At 40.3% G+C, this 21,766-nt stretch overlaps 1 protein-coding gene across 1 annotated transcript in view; it reads right to left on the reverse strand.

The window, feature by feature from the left end:
- LOC132391884 (regulator of G-protein signaling 22-like) overlaps nt 1-19,518 on the reverse strand; it is a 42,897-nt gene extending 23,379 nt beyond the window's left edge. The window contains exons 1-4 of the mRNA XM_059965971.1: nt 19,513-19,518; nt 15,727-15,786; nt 13,914-14,089; nt 6,743-6,905 (exon numbers count right to left, since the gene is read on the reverse strand). Of these exons, the coding sequence (XP_059821954.1) occupies nt 6,743-6,905; nt 13,914-14,089; nt 15,727-15,786; nt 19,513-19,518 (405 nt within the window). The remainder of the gene's footprint in view (nt 1-6,742; nt 6,906-13,913; nt 14,090-15,726; nt 15,787-19,512) is intronic.
- Nucleotides 19,519-21,766: the final 2,248 nt, after the last annotated feature.

The raw sequence follows: 21,766 nt of genomic DNA on the forward strand, positions 1-21,766 counted from the left end.
AGTCTGCTGAATTCCTTATAAAGCCTCAGCATTATAACCTGCTTTTATACTCAGGTCCACCTGAAATAAATGCTAATGTTACAGTTGCCTTCTTTGCCCATTCTCCTTATCAATGTCCTTCCGGCAACTCCCTGCTTCCTCAACACTACCTGCCCCTCCACTTGTCTTTGTATCATTTGCAAACATGGCCATGAAGCCAACAATTCAGCCAGCAGTGAGATCTTCACAAATCTACTGGCAAACTGTCAATGTAATTTGGCCCACTGATTTCTTAAAAATAGCATTATAATTATGCAATGCTGGTGCAAGAAATGTATCTCCTAAATGTATATATTAAGGTTAATTGGAGGGATCAAATTCCCTATATGTGCACATGGCAGTCTTTCAGCTAGGTTCATAGAATTGCAGTTTATGTCTAAATATCTAACATTTCAAGTTTTCTATTAAATGTTCAAATTCCCAGTGCAATCATACATCAGGGAAATTAATGCAAAGAGAAACCAAAAGATTTAAGAGCTGATTTTAAATTTTGGTAGTGGTGGAAATCAGCCAGGAAAGAGTTGGCAATAGCTCAGGTAACAAATTCAGTATCCATGGAAATTAAAGAAAGAAAATAACTAAATCACCTCTGTACTTTATTTGATGGATACAACAAGAGTCTCTAATTCTTTAACTGCACATATCTTACATCATCTACGTGTGACCTACATGCAAAGATTCCATGTTAGGAACTCATGAAGGGATTTGTAATTGTAACCCTTCATCCATGAATTTGTTCTTAAAATGGACAAAAATAATGGGAGCTGATACACAAAGCACTGGAGGAACTTTACAGTTCAGGCAACATCTGCGGAGAGAAATGGTCAATCAACATTGATTATCCATTTCACACCACAGATGCTGCCTGACCTGCTGAGTTCATTCAGCATTTCGTGTATTGCTCCAGATTTCCAGCACCTGCAGTCTTTCTTGTATTTCCAAAATAATGGAGACATATTTCTAAAATGTTCTATTAATTCTCTTCTAGAGTTTTCATGGATGCATACTCTGTAAGTTTATTATCTGTACTGTGCATAGCCTCGTTAGTTACAGAAATACCTTGTTAGCTCAATGAATAACATTAGCACATCAAGCCCAAAATTCCCAACTTACATTATTTTAGAGCTAGTAATGAACCACTTATAGAAACTCATTTTCAGATCCTGGACATCTTTGGCAAGGCATGCAACCAGAAGGTACTGTCGAGCCATCTTTTTCAACCAGTGAACTTCTTCTGGTACTCCTGTTGTGCTGTAGGGCAGGTAGCAGCCAGAGTAATGTCAAGTATCTCATTAAGTTCTGGGAGGATACTGCTGGCTAGAAAGAGATGCTGGCCATCAAGAACAAAGATACAAACTGAAGGAAGGCCACATGATTGATAGCTGGACTGAATCAACCTGAGAACTTGGCCAAGATAGTGTTACACATACTCATATGGTTAGGATTGAAAAGGCAATCTTTGGAAAGTATGCCAAGAAATGTACAAAAAGTTGCCTTATGACCCTAGAGACAAACCACTGAAGGACATGACTGAGTCAGGGATTCAGGGAACTCGTCAAGATTGAACCCCAGCCAGGTTGAACAACCTCCAAGAGGACCACAACTATGTCAAGGTTTGGAGGCTTGCGTGCCTCAATGACCTGAAAGCTATGCTGGCTGGAGTCAGGGCTTTATGCTTTGGCTTTTGTAGGGGTCATCTATGCAGAATAGGTCAAAGGGTAGAGGCCAGACTAAGAGCGGTCCACTCTTCCTCCAGGTTCAGGGGTTCAGCTCAAGGCTAACAACACTGACTGGTCAAACAAAACTGTTATGGAAATAACAATGAAGAATACTTCTATATCTGTGTTCAGCAGTGTTCCTGGGTCTCTCCCCGGGACTTGTATGACAGACAGTAAACCAAGAGGAAGCTACCAACATGACGAAGGAAGCCATGAAAGCTGCCCTTCATTGCTGCCCTAAACGGTAATGATGTAACAGGCAAAAGAAGAAGGCTGACCAAGTGTGGATAATGTCTAAATACAAGTAGTAAGTTTTGAAGGTTGAGAAAGTAAATTAAAGAAATGTGTGACAAAGAGTTGTGAAATTGAAGATTCAATGAATCTTGTTTGCAACTACAAAGAGAATTTTTATGCTGTTTAAACTAATTGTGATTATTGGGGAATTACTTGTAGTTGACAGCTATGACTTCTGCTATTTCTTTCATCTCAGCAGGCCTAGGGAACTTGTTTACTGGTCTTCTAGTCTTGCCCAGCAGTTTTCTCATCAATACCTCTTTAGTGACAGCAATTGTATCAAGATCCTCAACTCCCACCGCATTCCTTTGGCATGTTAGATCTGTTCTCCACAGTGAAAACCAACACACAATAAATGCTCAAAGTCTTGCCCATTTCCACATTAGCCAATATTAATTCCCCCTTGTCATCTTCTGAAGGTTCAACATTCAATTTAAGCATTATACAATCTTTTATTATCTGTTCTTACATTTTATAATCGACTGTACTTTCATTATTACTTGCTTAGTGATTTATTGCTGTTTTTTTAAAGTGTTCCCAATCTTCCAGTTTCCCACAGCTCTTGCCGACTTAGTATGCATGAGTTTTTAGTTTGATGGCCCTGAAGAAGGGCCTCAGCCTGAAACATCAACTGTTTATCCACTTTCCATAGATGCTGCCTGGTCTGCTGATTTTTTTTTTCCAGCGTTTTGTGTGTGTTGCTTTTAGTTTGATGCCTTCTTTTATTTCCTTAGTTTTCCAAAGCTGTTTCTCTCCACCCTTACTGTCCTCGCTTTTTACTGTAATATACTTTAGTTGAAGACGATAGTGTTAGATCGAACTATTACATCTTCCATTTGTGTATTTCAATTATACTGCTATTTATATTAATTATTTATGTAAATGATTTGGATGTGAATACACATGGCTTGATCAATAAATTTGCAGATAACCCAAAATTAGGAGATATTGTTGAAGGTTATCATAGACTGCAAAGGGACCTTGATCAGTTGGGGAAGTGGGCTGAGGAGGGGCAAACAGAATTGAATACAGATAAATGTGATATGATGCACTATGTAAAGTCAAATTTACATCAGAGTCGTATTATGAATGGTAGGGTACTAGGGAGTGTAATGGAACAGGGGCACTTGGAAGTACAAGTTCCCAGTTCATTGAATACAGTCTCACAAGTAGACAGAGTGGTGGAAAAGGTATTTAGCATTCAGGCCTTCATCACTGAGGGCACTGAGTAGAGGAGCTGGACATCATGTTCCAGTTGTGTAAGTCATTGGTGAGGCTGCACTTGCACTGCATGTAATGTTTTAGACTCTTTGAGTCTATAATAAGGGCTATAACCCTATTATAGGAAAGATGTGGTTAATTGGTTTATGAGGATATTGCCGGGACCAGAGGGCCTGAGTTGCAGAGAGAGGCTGGCCCTTTGCTCCCTGGAACATAGGACATTGAGGGTGATCTTATAGAAATGTTTAAAATAATGAGAGGCATAGATAAGGTGGCCATAACAGGCTATTCCCCACGATCGGGGAGACCAAATCTAGGGATTATAGAGCAAACACGGGGAAATCTGCAGATGCTGGAAATTCAAGCAACACACACAAAATGCTGGTGGAACACAGCAAGCCAGGCAGCATCTACAGGAAGAAGCATTATCGATGTTTTGGGCCGAGACCCTTCGTCAGGACTAACTGAAAGGAAAGATAGTAAGAGATTTGCAAGTAGGAGGGGGAGGGGGAAATGCGAAATGATAGAAGATAGAGGGGGTGAGGTGAAGCTGAGAGCCGGAAAGGTGATTGGCAAAGGGGATACAGAGCCGGAGAAGGGAAAGTATCATGGGACAGGAGGCCTAGGAAGAAAGGGGGAAGGGAGCACCAGAAGGAGATGGAGAACAGGCAGAAAGAGAGGGAAAAAAAGGATGAGGGGAAAAAAGCTAAATATATCAGGGATGGGGTAAGAAGGGGAGGAGGGGCATTAACGGAAGTTAGAGAAGTCAGTGTTCAAGTCATCAGATTGGAGGCTACCCAGCCGGTATACAAGGTGTTGTTCCTCCAACCTGAGTGTGGCTTCATCTTGAGAGTAGAGGAGACCATGGATAGACATATCAGAATGGGAATGGGATGTGGAATTAAAATGTGTGGCCACTGAGAGATCCTGCTTTCTCTGGTGGTGTTCAGTAAAACAGTCTCCCAGTCTGCGTCGGGTCTCACCAATATATAAAAGGCCATAACGGGAGCACTGGGTGTAGTATATCACACCAACCAACTCACAGGTGAAGTGTCGCCTCACCTGGAAGGACTGACTGGTGCTCTGAATGGTGGTGAGGGAGGAAGTGCAAGGGCATCTGTAGCACTTGTTCCGCTTACAAGGATAAGTGCCAGGAGGGAGATCGGAACTTCCGCCACCTCCACTACCAAGCACATTTTTCCCTCCCCCTGCTTTCTGCAGGGATCTCTCCCTACGTGACTCCCTTGTCCATTCGTCCCCCCTATCCCTTCCCACCGAATCGAATGGCAGAGGGGAAGAAGCTGTTCCTAAATCGCTGAGTGTGTGCCTTCAGGCTTCTGTACTTTCTTCCTGATGGTAACAATGAGAAAAAAGGCATGTCCTGGGTGAAGGGGGTCCTTAATAATGGATGACACCTTTCTGAGGCACCACTCCTTGAAGTTGTCTTGGATACTATGGAGGCTAGTACCCAAGATGGAGTGACAATTTTACAATTTTTTTGTAGCTTCTTTCGGTTCTGTACAGTAGCCCCTGCACTCCCCTTATACCAGATAGTGATGTAGCCCTTCAAAATGCTGTTCATGGTACATCTATTCAAGTTTTAGGTGACAACCCAAATCTCTTCAAACTCCTAATGAAGTATAGCCGCTATCTTGCCTTCTTTATAGCTGCATAACATGTTGGGACCAGGTTAGATCCTCAGAGATCTTGACACCCGGAAACTGGAAATTGCTCTCTCCACTTCTGATCCCTTTTTGAGTATTGGTTTGTATTTCCTCATCTTACCCTTCCTGAATTTATACATTGCCACCAAATGTGAGATTTTCCATGACTAATAAGCTCCAGATCTCAACACAAATTTTGTCCTATCAAGGACCAGAGTTGAATTCCAAAGACAAGGTGAGAGTAGTGGATTTGACATCAAGGCATTATTCAACCAGAGTGACATCAAGGAGCATTGGTGAAACTGACTTCAAAGTGAAACACTGTTATGGCTGTAGTTATATCTTGCACAATGGGAGGTGCTCATAGTTGATGGAATTGAATTATCCCAGTTCCAGAAAGTCACTGTAGGAGCTCTTCAGGGTAATGACCTTGACTCAACTATCTTCAGTTAGTCCATCAATCACATGACTCAACCATAAACCAAATGCAGATATATTTTTTGATGATTGTTCATTTGTAATGTGTCATATGATGTAGGTGATAATGGTCTTTCCATGACCATGATTATTCTTGGCAAAGTTTTCTACAGAATCGATTTTCCATTGTTTTCATCTGGACAGTGTCTTTACAAGACAGGTGACCCCAGCCATTATCAATACTCCAGAGATTGTCTGTCTGGTGTCAGTGGTCACATAACCAGGATTTGTGATATGCACCAGTTGCTCAGACGACCATCCACCACCTGCCCCCATGGCTTCAGGGGGCTAAGCAGGTGCTACACCTTGCTCAAGGGTGGCCTACAAGGTAGTGGAGGGGAAGAACTTTGTTGTGATGATTGTACAAAGTTCAATTCCATTCACAGTTCTTCAGACTATGGTACATTCAGTGCTTGCACCAGTGAGTGCTAGGCAGCCATGGTGCAAGAGGGGGGGAGAGGAATGATGAGTGGCAAGTAATATGCATGCCACAAAATGCCAGGCAAATGTCAAAGAAGGTGTCCAACAATCTACCCTTGACACTAACTGGTATTATCATCGATAATTCTTCCACTGTCAACATCCCCGGGGTCACCAACTCAGAAGCTGGTGAACCTGCAGAAAGACTCACTTCTTGACAGTACAAAGACTTCCAAAATCTAAAATGGATGTTTACATAGAACAGGCCTTTTGGCCCACAATGCTATGCCAACCTTATAACCTACTCTAAGACCAATCTAGCTCCTATAAACCCTCCTATCTATCATCCTTATGCCTATTCAAGAGTTTAGTAAATGTCCCTAATGTATCTGCCTCTACCAGTACCCCCAGCAGGGTGTTCCATGTGTAAAAAAACTTACCTCTGTCATCCACCCTAAGTAGGACTTTATAATGGACATGTCAGGAATGTGAAAAAATACTCTCCATTTGCTTAGATGAGTACAGCTTGAACACAATTCAAAAGGCAAAAGAAACTACTTGTCAATTTACTTGTCATCATAAACATTAATTCCCTCCATCACAGGTGCACCAACGACTGCAGTGGATAGTGTCAATAAAATGTACAGCCAAAGCCACTCCAACGTTTTTTGATGTTTATGAGACACTCTACTGCCATGAATGACCATCAGCATAGGGACTAATCCTAGAGCTACCTACACAAGGATCACGATAATGACAGGAGTTCAGGGCAACAACCCACCATTGGCTTCTCGGGGCAATTAATTGTAACCCTTACATGCTGGCCTTGCTGGTGATGTTCACATCTTGTACATTAATAAAACTATTACTGTATGAAGAATTAATTTAAAACAAATATTCAGGCATTACTTCATTCTGTTGTGCTTTTGTAGCAGGGCTGCTGGGCCCGAAGAAATACTTTCGATTCAAATATTTGTTCTTTATCTCTCTGGACTTGGTATTTCTCTCTTCTTCTGCATTGTGTGGTATTTTTCTAAAATGCTCAATATCCAACCAGCAATGAAGATCCACACTACAAAAGATAAACGCCCACAAATGAGCAATATTTCATTGTTATAAACTGCTATTAAAACAATGTTGTATCGCAATATTTGGCTAAAGCTCAAGACTAATTAATCAGACTGGGATCTGTATGTTAACCTTGTGGTTACTATTGCTATTTATACAGGGAAGTATACTTATCAACAACAGGCACTGGTAAAACAACTAAAATGATCCAAACTAGAGAGAGTAAGAATGTAGCTGATTTCATCCTTAACTCAAGATCAGATACCTCTCTAAAACTTAGTAAGTTGATGGCAATGAAGGCTTATAGATTCATTTTGTGAGAAATCTTATTTTGTCCCTTTCCTTTCTGTAGATGCAAGTTGAACAGCTCCTCTCATATTTTAAGGACAAAATGTTAAAATTTTTTCTGAAGAATCCATGAGTTCAACCACTTCTAATCTTTCTTCAGTTACATAATTTTTAAATTACCTGAAGAAACTTTGAGAAGCTCTGACGAGAGGTCAGCAAAACGATGTGACTTTCTGGGTTTGTTCATAAACATTTGCTCTGCGCCTTAAAGTAAATTTATTATCAAACCACCTAATATGTCACCATATACAACCCCGAGATTCATTTCCTTGCTGGCATTCACAGGAAAATACAAAAATACAATAGAATTTATGAAAAACTATACATAAAATAAACACCGACAAACAACCAATGTGCAAATAAAAAAAATACTGAGAACTTGATTTGCAGATTCCTCGAAAGTGAGTCTGTTGGTTGTGGAATGTGTAAAGCTGAGGTGAGTGAAGTTATCCACACTAGTTCAGAACCCTGATGTTTGTAGGGTAATACACTAACTGTTCTTGAACCTGCTGATGTGGGTCTTAAGGCTATTGTAACTCCTGCTGATGGTAGAGGCGTGAAGAGAGCATTCCCTACATGGTAGGGGGTCTTGACGTTGAATGCTGTTTTCTTGTTCCAGCATTCCTTATAGATGTGCTCAACGGTGGCAAAGGCTTTTTCTGTGATGGACTGGGCTATATCCACCAGTTTTGCATGACGTTCCATTCTTGGGCTTTGGTGTTTCCATACCAGGCTGTAATGCAGCCAGTCAGGATACTCTCCACTATGCATTTATAAAAGTGTGTCAAAGTTTTAGATGACCATATATATAACCATTTAACAATTACAGCACAGAAACAGGCCATTTCAGCCCTTCTAGTCCGTGCCGAACGATTACTCTCACCTAGTCCCATCGACCTGCACTCAGCCCATAACCCTCCATTCCTTTCCTGTCCATATACCTATCCAATTTTTTTTTAAATGACAATATCAAACCTGCCTCTACCACTTCCACTGGAAGCTCATTCCACACAGCTACCACTCTCTAAGTAAAGAAGTTACCCCTAAACTTTTGCCCCCTAACTCTCAACTCATGTCCTCTTGTTTGAATCTCTCCTACTCTTGATGGAAAAAACCTATCCACGTCAACACTATCTGTCCCCCTCATAATTTTAAATACCTCTATCAAGTCCCCCCTCAACCTTCTATGCGCCAAAGAATAAAGACCTAACTTGTTCAACCTTCCTCTGTAACTTACATACTGAATCTGCACAAACTAAGAAAGTAGAGGCATTGCTGTATTTTTTTTTTGGCCATACTTACATGCTGGGACACATTCTCTGATATTACAACACCAAGGATTTTAAAGTGACATAATGATGACTGGCACGTGACCCTCCGGCTTCTTCCTCAATAATCAGCTCTTTGGTTTTGCTGAGATTGTTGCTGTGGCACGATTCAACCAGATTTTCAGTCTCTCTCCTATATGCCGATTTGTCACCCACCTTTCACTCAGCTAACATTCTCAACAAACTTAAATATGGCTTTAGAGCTGTACTGAGCCTTGAAATCATAGGCATAAAGCAGACAGAACAGGGGGTTTAACACACCGTCTTCACGTGCACCTATGCTGATGGTGATTATAGATATGGAGACTGTTACCAATCTGAACCGACTGGAGTTGGCAAGTGAAGAAATCAATGATCCAGTTGTGCAGAGGGGTATCGAGAACTAGGAGCTGAAACTTAGTGATTAGCTTCAAGGAGATGATAGTGCTGAATACAGAACTGTGGTCAGTGAAGCACATTGTGATGTATGCATCTTCATTGATTCAGAGCATAGAAACGTAGAAAACATACAGCACAATGCAGGCCCTTTGGCCTAGAAAGCTGTGCCGAACATGTCCCTACCTTAGAACTACGTAGGCTTTACCCATAACCCTCTATTTTTCTAAGCCCCATGTACCAGGAGTCTCTTAAAAGACCCTATTGTATCCACTTCCACCACCGCCGCTGGCAGCCCATTCCATGCACTCACCACTCTCTGTGTAAAAACTTACCCGACATCTCCAAGCACCTTAAAACTATGCTCTCTCATGCTAGCCATTTCAACCCTGGGAAAAAGCCTCTGACTATCCACATGATCAATGCCTCTCATTATCTTGTACATCTCTATCAGGTCACCTCTCATCTTCCATCGCTCCAAGGAGAAATGGCTGAGTTCACTCAACCTATTCTCATGAGGCATGCTCCCCACTCCAGGCAACATCCTTGTAAATCTCCTCTGCACCCTTTCTATGGTTTCCATGTCCTTCCTGTGAGGCGACCAGAATTGAGCACAGTACTCCAAGTGGGGTCTGACCAGGGTCCTATATAGCTACAACATTACCTCGTGGTTCTTAAACTCAGTCCCATGATTGATGAAGGCCAATACACTGTATGCCTGCTTAACCACAGAGTCAACCTGCGTAGCAGCTTTGAGTGCCCTGTGGACTCGGATCCCAAGATCCTTCTGATCTTCCATACTGCCAAGAATCTTACCATTACTGCTATATTCTGCCATCATATTTGACCTACCAAAACGAACCACCTCACACTTATCTGGGTTGAACTCCATCTGCCACCTCTTAGCCCAGATTTGCATCCTATCAATGTCCTGTTGCAACCTTTGACAGCCCTCCACACTATCCACAACACACCCAACCTTTGTGTCATCAGCAAATTTACTAACTCACCTCTCCACTTCCTCATCCAAGTCATTTATAAAAATCACAAAGAGTAGGGGTCCCAGAACAGATCCCTGAGGCACACCACTGGTCATCAGCCTCCATGCAGAATATGACCCTTCTACAACCACTCTTTGCCTTCTGTGGGCAAGCCAGTTCTGGATCCACAAAGCAATGTCCCCTTGGATCCTATGCCTCCTTACTTTCTCAATAAGCCTTGCATGGGGTACCTTATGAAACGCCTTGCTAAAATCCATACACACTACATCTACAGCTCTACCTTCATCAACGTGTTTAGTCACATCCTCAAAAAATTAAATCAGGCACGTAAGGCATGACCTGCCTTTGACAAAGCCATGCTGACTATTCCTAATCATATTATGCCTCTCCAAATGTTCATAAATCCTGTGTCTCAAAATCTTCTCCATCAACTTACCAACCAATGAAGCATAATGAAGGGCCCACAAAATGGGCTTCTGCTGTTGACCTGTTGTGAAGGTAGGCAAATTGGAGTGAACCTAGGTCACTCCTCAGGCAGATGCTGATATGCTTCATGATCAACCTCTCAAAGGACTTTGTCACAGTGGATATACATGGTACTGGATGATTGTCATTAAAGAAGTTTTCCTCTTGATTGAAGCTTCCTTGAAGCAGATGGGTATCTCAGTCTTATGAATAATGAAGAATATAAATTTCCAATTTTAAATTATGAATTGACATTTTGGGATTGCCTTCTTCAATGATATCTTCTTTCTTTAGATTCATAATATTAGGTTCTGATTTTCTATTTGGTGTTGTAGCCTTAAGATAAACTTTGTCTGAGGCAAAATGTCAAAAAAAAAACTGTATTTATTGTTGTGACACCCAAGCTTTATAAGTTGAAATGCTGCCAGATGGATAAAACTCAGTCAATGATCCTTTTCTGTGAAAACTCTTTTGTTGATGTTGTTTGATTTCAAATGGGTATTCTTCTAAAAGTGACAAATTAATGCTTTGGGCTCTTAAGTAGTGCCACAATAGAGAATTATCCTTTTTATAACTTTTAAATAGTTGATTATGGTGTTTGAATTGCTAAGAAGAGATCCAAGAGCTTTTGCTAACATCAGATGCAGCAAAATGACAAGTCAGGCTTAAGGATTTGCATGAGAGAGGTCTGAATGAACCTGATATGAACATGTCCTGGAGTTGGAGTACTTTCCCTGTGGGTAGGTGGAAAGGTGAGAGGGAGGAAAAGGTCTTGTTTTGCTGATATTGTTTGGTTACTTGGTGTGTTCTACTTTATTGTGTTCTGTATTGTAGGAAAGCAGCAACCATCTTCAGAAATCCCCACCACCCAGGCTATGCTCTCTTCTCATTGCTGCCATCAGATAGAAGGTACAAGAGCCTCAGGACTCGCACCACCAGGTTCAAGAGTAGTTACCACCCCTCAACCCTCATCCGTTTAACAAAAGGGGATAACTACACTCAACTTCACTTGCTCCATATCTGAAATGTTCCCCCAACCAATGAATTCACTTTCAAGGACTCTTGTTCTTGATATTTCATGTTCTCATATTCTCGATATTTATTACTATTTATTTATATTTGCATTTGCACAGTTTGTTGTCTTCTGCACTCTGGTTGATCTTTCATCCATCCTGTTATACTTACTGTTCTATAAGTTTGTTGAGTATGTCCATAGGAAAATGAATCTCAGGGTTGTATATGGTGATATATATGTACTTTGATAATAAAATTTACTTTGAAAGTTTTCCTTATTTTGACTTTGTTCTATCAAACATTGTGGGATGCCGGTGCCAGAATGTGTAGCAAGACTCACAAGCTGCTCCCAATGCATTCTTAGGTGTGATGGTTGTTAACACAGATGATCTATTTCATTGTATGTTTCCACAAACATTCATCTGAATCAGAATCGGAACTACATTAAGGATTTTTTTTCTTATTTGGAGAACAAAATATACAAGGATAAATTTACATAAATATATGGGAATGACCAAATCTTTTAAGTAACTGACAAAAATTGAAAACTGCATTCTGGCATTTTGTTGCATATAAAAAATAAAACCTTAGCTAGGGAAGCAATTCTGAACTTCAATAAAACCTAATGGTCTGACAGTAAGATTTAGAATTTTAAAAAATTGTAAAAACTCAGTGGGACAAACAACATCTGAGGAGGCAAAAGATGCAAGTTGAGTCAAGAACTTGCATCAGGACTGAGTGACAACAGGGAAGGTTGCCAGCTAAATAGCAGTACAAATGAGGGTGCAGGGTGTAGGCAGAACCAGATGGGAATATGGAAACAGATAGTTAGAGAGGTTGGGAGGGATGAGCAAAGGGAGAAGAAGACTAGGTGGATCAGTGAATGTGTGTGAGAAGGGAGCCCTGCTGGTGGAAAATTCAATATTCATACCACTGCTCTGTAACCTAGCTATGGAATATAAATGTTGTCCTTCCAACGTGCATAAGGTCCCCTAACACTGGAGAAGGTTGAGTGTGGAAATGTGAAAGAGAGTTAAGGTGACATGCAATCAGAAGTTCCAGATGGCCGTGATAGATCTCACCTAGTCTAACCTTGACTTCACCAGCATACAGGAGGCCACATTGTGAGCTTTGAATTCAATAGACTAGGTTGAAAAAGGTTCAGGTGAACCTCTTCTTCACTCAGAAGGGCTGTTTAGGTTGCTGGTTGGTGGTGAGGGCTGAAATGAAGAGACAGGTGTTATATCTCCCTCTGTTGCAGGGGAAGGTGCCAGAGGACAGCGGAAAGTGCATGAGGGTTACAGCATCTACAGCAGAGGGGCTGCCAGGCGTCTAAAAGGAGATTACCTTACCTCCATTCAGGGCCCTAGAAAGTCCTTCTAGTCCATGTGCATTCCTACAACCTGATCTACTGCATTCAGTGTGAATGATATGTGAAATACCCCTTCACTGATGAAATAGTGTAGACGGAGTGACAGCCTCTACCTGCAGCTGCACTCTGAGTGAGAGCACCTGCCCCTCTGTCTGCAATGGCTATCTCAAACTTTATGTTGCAAGTCATTTTAACTCTATCATCAGCCTATCAGTCCTCAGCTGTCTCCATTGCTAAGGAGAGGCAATGTGCAAACTGGAAGAACAACATCTCACTTTCCACTTGGGTAACCTATAGGCCAATTTTCCATATCAGATAATCTACGCCCCCAATGCTTTCCACACACACACACACACACACACTCCGTTTTCCACCTAGTTTTTTTTTCTTCCTTTGTTTATTCCCTCACCCCAACAGGTTCCACCTTCCCATCAGCTCCTCCCCACACAGTTCAGTCTATAATTACCAGCCTCCACCACCTTCCTCTTTCCACTATCTGGTTCAATCTTCTCATCATCTCCTCCCTATTTAGTTCCAACTATCGACCATCAACCTCTCTCTCACCTCCCTTCGTACTGCTATATGCCTGTTATCTTTCTTGTTGCCATGCATACCTGATGCAGAGTCTTGACCTGAAATGTCAACTCATGCCTTTTGCCCCCACAGATACTGTTTGACCTATCGAGTTCTTCCTTAACTGTGTTTGTTATTCCAGATTCCAGCATCTGTAGTTTGTTTTATCTTTAAAGAATAGTCTGAGAACAGGTCTGGTCATTATTTGAGAGTATTTTAACATTTATGAATATTTCATATTTGCAGCTCACTCCTAACTCTCAAGCGCCTCTCACAAAACCCTTTAAAAATGAGAATTTTTCTTTTTACTTACTGCACTATTTGTCGGGAGAGAGAACTGGTGATTGCAGAAGTGGTACAGATGCTTAAAAATTAGCAGAAGGGTAAATTGTGGAGACACTCTCTGTGCAAACAATGGCCCCATTTTCTACCCAAGTTTAGAAAGTGTGGATGTGAATCTTTACTATTGTACACCTTTTCATGTACAGCCTCTATTTCACTGTACTTATTTAAAAGAAATACTTATTGGGACTTACCCTGCAAAATGTTTTCCAAGGAAGTCCTGGAAATTCTCAATTTCTAACGGATTGTCAATGATTGAATCCAATGTGTAATTGCGGAATTTTTCAGGAACCTTCTGCCAGTAGTTTTTACTTCTAGGTTCATCTTGGATTTGTACAGAACTGGGTGAATTATCAGGAAGTATAATTTCCTAAAATTTTAAAATCACAATTAAATCCACATCAATTTAATTCAATTCAATCAGCTTTTCATTTATGCATCAGAAGCTGCATCTCCACTGTGGTAGCACGACTGCCATTTCCATCACATTTTGAGATTCCTTCCAAATCCCCTTTGTGACTGTATGTTCATGGCCCCAAAATGAAAATATGTTGGACACAAAATATGGCTGCTTGGTGTTTCAGTTTCATACAGTTCTGATTGCCCCACTATAGGAAGGATGTTGAGGCTATGGAGAGGGTGGCGAAGAGGTTTAGAGGGCATGAGACGTCACGAGAGGCTGGATAAACTTGGGTTGTTTCCTCCGGAGTGCCGGAGGCTGAGGAGAGATTTGATAGAGACTTATAAGATTATGAAAAGCATAGACAGAGTGGACAGAGAGCATCTGTTTCCCAGGGTTGAGATGTCTAATACCAGAGGACATGCATTGAAGGTGAGAGGGGGTAGATTCATGGGGGAAGTGAGGGGTAAGATTTTTACTAAGAGAGTCATGGATGCCTGGAATGTGTTGCCTTGTATGGTAGAGGCAAATATGTAAGAGGTATTGAGGAGATGATTAGATTGGCACATGGATGTAAGGAAGGATATAGACATGGTGTAAATAGGAGGGATTAGTGTTTCAGTGTTCAGGAACTGTGATGTTCTTGTTTCTTGCAAGTATGTAGAGTTGTCAGATCGTTCAAGTTCCAGGCAGGATCAACTATTCATCTGTAGGAAAACCTAATCCATAATGATTAAAGCAATCAAAAGCCTAAAAGTAAACCCCTGCAGATCATAGAAATCTGAAATAAACACAGAAAATGTTAGAAACACTCAGCAAGTTAGGCCACATCCATGGAGAGAGAAAGAGGATCTCTTGTTTAGGGTCACCACTAGGCACAATTAGAAAACAAGGATATACTAAACTGTAGATAAGGGGTAGAGTGCAGAAGAAAATAGAAGTAATTGTGATAAGGGTAGGCCATGAGAGGCTGTGGTGACACGAGTGGAGTCAATGAACAGAGGATGGTGAAGGATTATTGCAGCTGATCAGTCTGTGATGGACATAAAAGATGGATGAAAACATGACAGAAAGAATGAATGCTGAACTTTGCTATGTTAGTCCTTCCCCTTCCAACATACTTTATACTATATACAGTACTCAAGTTATGTTTTAGCACTCAAACTTGAATTATGCAATTTCAGAAACGCAGCCCCCATGAAAGGTTGTCAAATTGCAATGTTAACTAAGATCGCCACTCTTCACAGATGGTACCTGACCTGTTAGGTATTTTTTAGCAGTCTCTTTTAGCTATAGCATTTTGTAATGTAGCTCAGTTTTTTTTTCTTCTAACAAGATATCTGCACAATCCAACATTTTTGGTGACCAGCTAATCATCTCCTGTTGCAGCTTCCAACACCTGATGACTGCTCAACCATGAGCCACCTGGAGATCCATGACAGCCTGGCAAGCACATGCTTATGGTCCAGAATACCACCAGTTTTCTGAAGACCATGTTCTGTTGCCTCATTGACTCAAGGGGGATATTGCAAGATATGTCCAAACAACATGGAAACATCATAGCAATCATACTTTATGACTGGCAAAAAGAATTTCACAGCTAATACCGAAGGAAAACCACAGCCAGGAGAACCAGAACCTGAGGACCTAGATTCATATGCAAAGACCTGTAAGAAAAAAAAATGAAAGAGGAGACTGAAAGCTCTGGGAGGATGCCCCTGCCCAACATCAGCAACTTCATCTTCCAGTGATGGGAAAGGGGCACAGTCAGGGTGGACAATAAGAGATTTCTTTACAGAGATATTTCTTGGGTCAATCAGAGTCTCCATACGAAACAAGTGACCACCTTCAAATTTGTTACCATTACTACAGTATATTAATTTAAAAGAATTACTTATACAGTGAATTCCGGTTAATTGGGTCATTGATTTATTGGAGTGGCTACATATTTGAGCCAACTCTTAAAGAACAAAACTAATTGAGAAAACAACTGGGATTCCCTTCATTTATTTGAGACACAATGTCACTTAATTGGGACAGGAGACCATTGCCGAACAGTTTCAAACTAGAGTCAGTCATGTGCACATGTGTGTCTGTTAGACACTACACCATGCTTAGAGTGAACAGTTTTTAAATAGCATCTGTTGTCTGTGCTTGTGTATGTTACCCATTTGGGTCAAGGGATGCCAATTCAAAAAGCAGTGATTTTTGATCATTTTCCTTTTAAAATTTTTTTTTTGAATTTAACGAATTACAGACCATTCCAAGATGCCACAAAGAGATTTGTTGTTTAGTATCTGCAACAAGATGGTGCTGAGACAGCAATAGTCATAAAATCAGTACGAACCAGTTACTAATACAGAAATGTGGCTGCAAGGCGGCTGAAACTGAACTCCATATTCCAGGGTATTTAACATTTAGGAAGGTTAAATAAAAAGGAGAAAGTTGTGGTATGGTGACATTAGTACAGCAGCATGAAACTATTTTGGTTCAATGGTATTGAATCACAATTGGTTGAATTATAGCCAAGTAAAAGTAAAGCCACCAGGGGGAGCTATCTACAGAGCTTCAAGTAGTAATATGGTAATCATGGGAGGCTTCAATCTATGGTCGATAGATCGATTCAAATCTGCTAACAGTGTGTTTCTGGAATCCATTCTCTGCTCTAGCCCTCAGGTTTCAGGTATAGATCATGTTTTAAATTGAGTCAGGGAAGAAATTATTTTCAACTTAGTACTGTGCACCAAGAGGGGATATAAAACATGGTTCTTGACCTCTCAATCTACCTCGTTATGATTTTGTACCTTATTGCCTACCTGCACTTTCTCTGCATTTTTATTGTCTTACATTGAACAATCTCTGTGCACTGTGTAATGATCTGATCAGTATGAACAGTATGCAAGACAAGCTTTTCACTGTATCTCATTACATATGACAATAAACCAATTCCAATTTCAACGTTACTAATCTTGTAGTGAAGGCAGCCTCAGGAAAGAATGCCCATAATACCGTATGATAGAGTTCTATAGTTAGTTTTAAACTAATGTAGCTGAATCTGAAATTTGGATTTTCAGTCTGTACAAAGGCAACTGTGAAAGTATGGGAGACAACTTGGCTGTGGTAGGAAGGCAAGTTCTGTTAAAATGGGCAGATGATTAACTGCATCTGATAAAACATTGATTAATTAGTGATAAATATACACATGGGAAAATCTGCAGATTCTGGAAATCCAAAGCAACGCACACAAAATGCTGGAGGAACACAGCAGGTCAGGCAGCATTAGTGCAAACGTTTGGTTGACATTTCAGGCCAAGACCCTTTTTCAGGACTGATGAGGAAGGAGGAAGGTACCTGAAAGTGACGTCATAGGTCCTTTAGGTCAAAAGGAAAATTTACCCAATGGGAGAAATTAAAAATAGTTTATATTGCTTATGGATGACCCGACTTATGAAAATACAATTTCATGCTAAACCCCCATACATTTTTAAAAACATTTTCAAGCTAATAATAATAAAAGTGGTTTATGGTGAAGTAAATGGTTTACTGGATAAAGTATATATTTCATTAGGTGTTGGGTAGTGGTTGGCTGATTATTCAATAAAATGGAAAAAAGTGTAGCAAAGATTTACAGAATGCAGTTACTATCGAAAATGGACATTTCTGACATGGAGAAACCAATTCTTAGGAACAAAACCCTTGTGTAAATGGGCCTGTCTGAATTATATTTAGGAAAATTATTAGTTGCCATAAAAAGCAGTAAGCCTAAAGACTGGGAGCATTTTAGAATCTATTGAGGGATAACCAAGGGAAATTGATAAAATGAAAATCTAAAATTAGAGGAACATAAAAAGGTTTGTAAAATGAAAGCTCTAGTGAGGGTAGTATATTGAGATGGGAGAATATCTAACTGCTACTACAGAAATGGCAGAGCAATTAAACTAATATTTTGTAGAGGAATAATCAAAAATAATTTCCCAAAATACCAGTGAAACAAAGTCCATAGAAAATAAGGACAAGAAAATAAAATAGTAAAACAATATACCTCAATAATTTAATGTATTTATAAATGGATAAATTCCAAGGTCCTGATGATCTAATCCCTGAGCTTTGAAAGGGTGACTCTAGAGAATGTTTAAGCTCAGTTAATTATCTTACAAATTTTATAGGTTCTGGAATTCAATAGTTCCCGTAGATTGAAGCACAGCAAATGTGAGCTTACTATTTAAGAAAGGAGGGAGACAGAAAACAGGGAACTAATCAAACTAATAGTTGGGAAAATGCTGGGATCTGTAACTAAAGATGATATCAATATGCTTAGAAAATAACGTGGCTAGACAGTGTCAACATGTATTTTTTGCAGGGTAACCATCTTTGAATAATCTATTCTAGTGCTGTGAGTTTGTATGTAATAGAACAGACAAAGGAACCAGAGGATTTTCAGAAGGCTTTCTAAAAGTTTCAAGGAGATTGGCAAACAAGGTACAGTGTTGAAATTGTGGAGGAAGTGGGGGGGGGGGGGAGAGGCTATATTTGCATGCATTGAGATTTAGCAAATAGAAAACAAAGTGGGAATAAATTAATTCTTCTCAAGTTGACAGATGGTGATTGGTTATGCATTGGAGGAGTCAGTACTTTGCTTCTTCTGTCTACAATCTATAGACAGATACATCCTAGGATGCTCTGGGACACATCATCAGTGAAGTAATTGGATGTTTTGGGTCTTTCAACATCAGGCACTCTTGCCCAGGTGATGCAGCCAGGGTTGATTAGGCCCCGGCTTGTATCCCAGCAGCAATGGTCCACAGGTCACACGTCTTGATCCAGAGCTGTCTGGATGCTTGCTCTGCAGCCTCCGTGTTAGTCCTGATGAATGTTTTCTTTGCAGTCCCCATAATATCAAGGAGAGCAGGTCCTGTAGAGTGAGCAACCCCACCTCTATAGGCTGACATTGTGCCTTCCAGTCACGTCTCTGACACCACCAGCTCAGTACTGGCTTTCTTGAGTTCAAATGCCTCTTCAAACTGGCTGTGAGTATCAAATGTAACATTTCTAAATTTGCTGATAACACCAAACAATAAAGGGATATAAGTAACTTTGAGGATGTCCAGAGATTCAAGAGGATGTAGTCAAGCACAATAAGTAGACAACATCAAAGCAGATGGAGTACAGTGTGGAAAAAAGTGAGGTTTTCCACTTTGGTAGGGAAACCCCTGTGGATTAGGTGAGCTGGTACTACACCTGCAGGTCTGTCAGGGTATCCGGTGCTCCCATGCAAAATCCTCTTCATTAGTGAGATCCGACAGAGATTGGAGTACTGCTTCATTGAACACCCTCACACTGTCCACTACAACAGCCAGGATCTCTCAGTGACCTTCCACTTCCTATTCCCATACCGACATGTCTGCCCCTGACCGCTCTACTGCCACGGTGACGCTAAATGCATTTTGGAGGCTAAATACATCTCATATTCCTTTGGGATAGTCTCTAACCTGATGGCAATTTCTGGTAACCACTTCCGTCTGTTACCCCTACTCCCTTTGTTTCCCTAATTCTGGTGGCTCTCTTGTGCTTTCTGTTCCCCTTTCCCACTGTCATGATCTGCTCTTACCTTTCCTCTGGTTCCACAACTTCTTCCTTTATCCTATGGTCCACCATTCTCTCCTATCAGATTATTTTAATCTTCAGTGTATCACATAACCCTCTCCCCCACCCTACCACCTTCCCCCTCACCTGATCTCACCTATCAACGGCCAGCTTGCACTCTTCCCCCTCCCTCCACCACCTTATTCTGGTTTCTGTTTGCTTTCTTTCCAATCCAGGTGAGGGGTTTTGGCCTGGAACATCAACTGTTTATTTCCCTCCATAGATGCTGCCTGAGCTGCAGTGTCATTAGCATCATTACTAATGGAATGCTTACTTATGTTCATTAAGTGCTTAATCAACAGGGCTACACCTCTAAATAAAACTTACGGCAAAAGTTATAAATGGTTTAAGATTAGGTACATATTCAGGATTGCTACATCTATAGGCATTGTAGACATTACCATGCCACCTCAAAAAAAACTATATTAACAAAAATAATCAGTGTGGCAACTGAGACCAGAGATTCTTACTTCTTTTGCTTGGTGTTTCTGTAAATGTACCTAATATTCTTTTTCTTTTAAAATACACAGAGATAATTACTTTATTTGGCCAAATCTTATTTTGCAGTTTTTGAAGTTTCTTGTAGTATGCTGTATCCAAATGTCGAGTCTCTCTTACAAGGTTCACCTGGAAATGAAAGATGACCAGAATGTCACTGAACAATACTAACACAAGGATTAAAGAGATTGTAGATTAGTTTTATTTGACCCATGTACTGTACACCAAAACAATGAAACATCAATGGCCAGCACAGATGTGCTGGGGCAGCCTGCAATAACGCCATGCTTCTGGCACCACCATTGCATGCCCACAACTCACTAATCCTACCCAGTACATCATTGGAATGTGGGTGGAAAGTAGAATGCCAGAAAGAAACCCATGCATTCATGGGAAGAAAGTACAAGCTCCTTACGGACAGCAAAAGGAATTGAATCCGGATCTTACAGCTGGAACTGCCCACATATCATTCCAACAGTATGTACTGGATGATGATGATAATTTCAGTCAACTTTCAGTATAATTTCCATTTATTTCAGAAGGTATTTTCACAGAGGGAGACAAAATAAAAACTGTGTGCAAGGTTCACTCTAGAATGAGTATAAATTGTCAGATCAGCTACTTTATACATACACAGTGAGTCCAGTTAATCTGGGCAGCCGCTTATTTGAGTAACTCTTAAAGAACAAAAACTTACTTGGAAAATAGCCTGGATTAGTCTTCCTTTATCTGGTGCTAAACTAGTAAAGGAGACTGATGCCAAACAGTTTCTAACTAGTGTTCATCATGTTTGCTTGTGTGTCTGTTAGACATGACATTGTGCTCAGAGCAAACAGTTTTTAAACAGCGCCAGTTGTATATATTCAAAATGCCGTGACTTTTGTCACTGAGTGTTGGTGAGAAATAAGTAATAAGACAATTTAGAACTGTTTTTACCACTGCAATTTTAAACATTCAAGCTTAGAGATGCCAGAAATGGCTGGGATTGAAAAGGAAGTTATTTCGCTACTTCAGCAAGTGAGGAACTATGAAGAATTTGAAAGTAATAACAATCATCTTGAATGTTGCAATGAAAATTAACATTTGGAGGATGCTATCATCAAAAGCATTGTTTGATGGCAATCAATTATCTGCAAAAAGTATCTGCACTGATTTTATTTGCCTACAATCAATCAAAAGAACATGCTTTTGATTCTGTGAATGCTGAATTGAATACCTGAATTTATTCAGGTATGCTGAATGAATTCCTCTATGTCAATACCAGTAACTATTAGGAACTAATACACAATTTCATAGTTCTGTGGTAGTATTGGTAGTCTTCTAATTTGTTCTTTATCTATTTAAATATATAATTTGTCACTCAGTAATTTGTCTTTTTTATAATTATGAATAAATAATATAAATGGGACAGTAAACATACAATAGATACATTTACATAAGCACAATAAGTTTTCTATAGATTGGCTTATTTTTTATCCTATGTAAAGCAAAACATTGCAAAATATG

This window comes from Hypanus sabinus, chromosome 1 (genome assembly GCF_030144855.1).
Source record: "Hypanus sabinus isolate sHypSab1 chromosome 1, sHypSab1.hap1, whole genome shotgun sequence".
In the NCBI taxonomy this organism is placed as follows: Eukaryota; Metazoa; Chordata; class Chondrichthyes; order Myliobatiformes; family Dasyatidae; genus Hypanus; species Hypanus sabinus.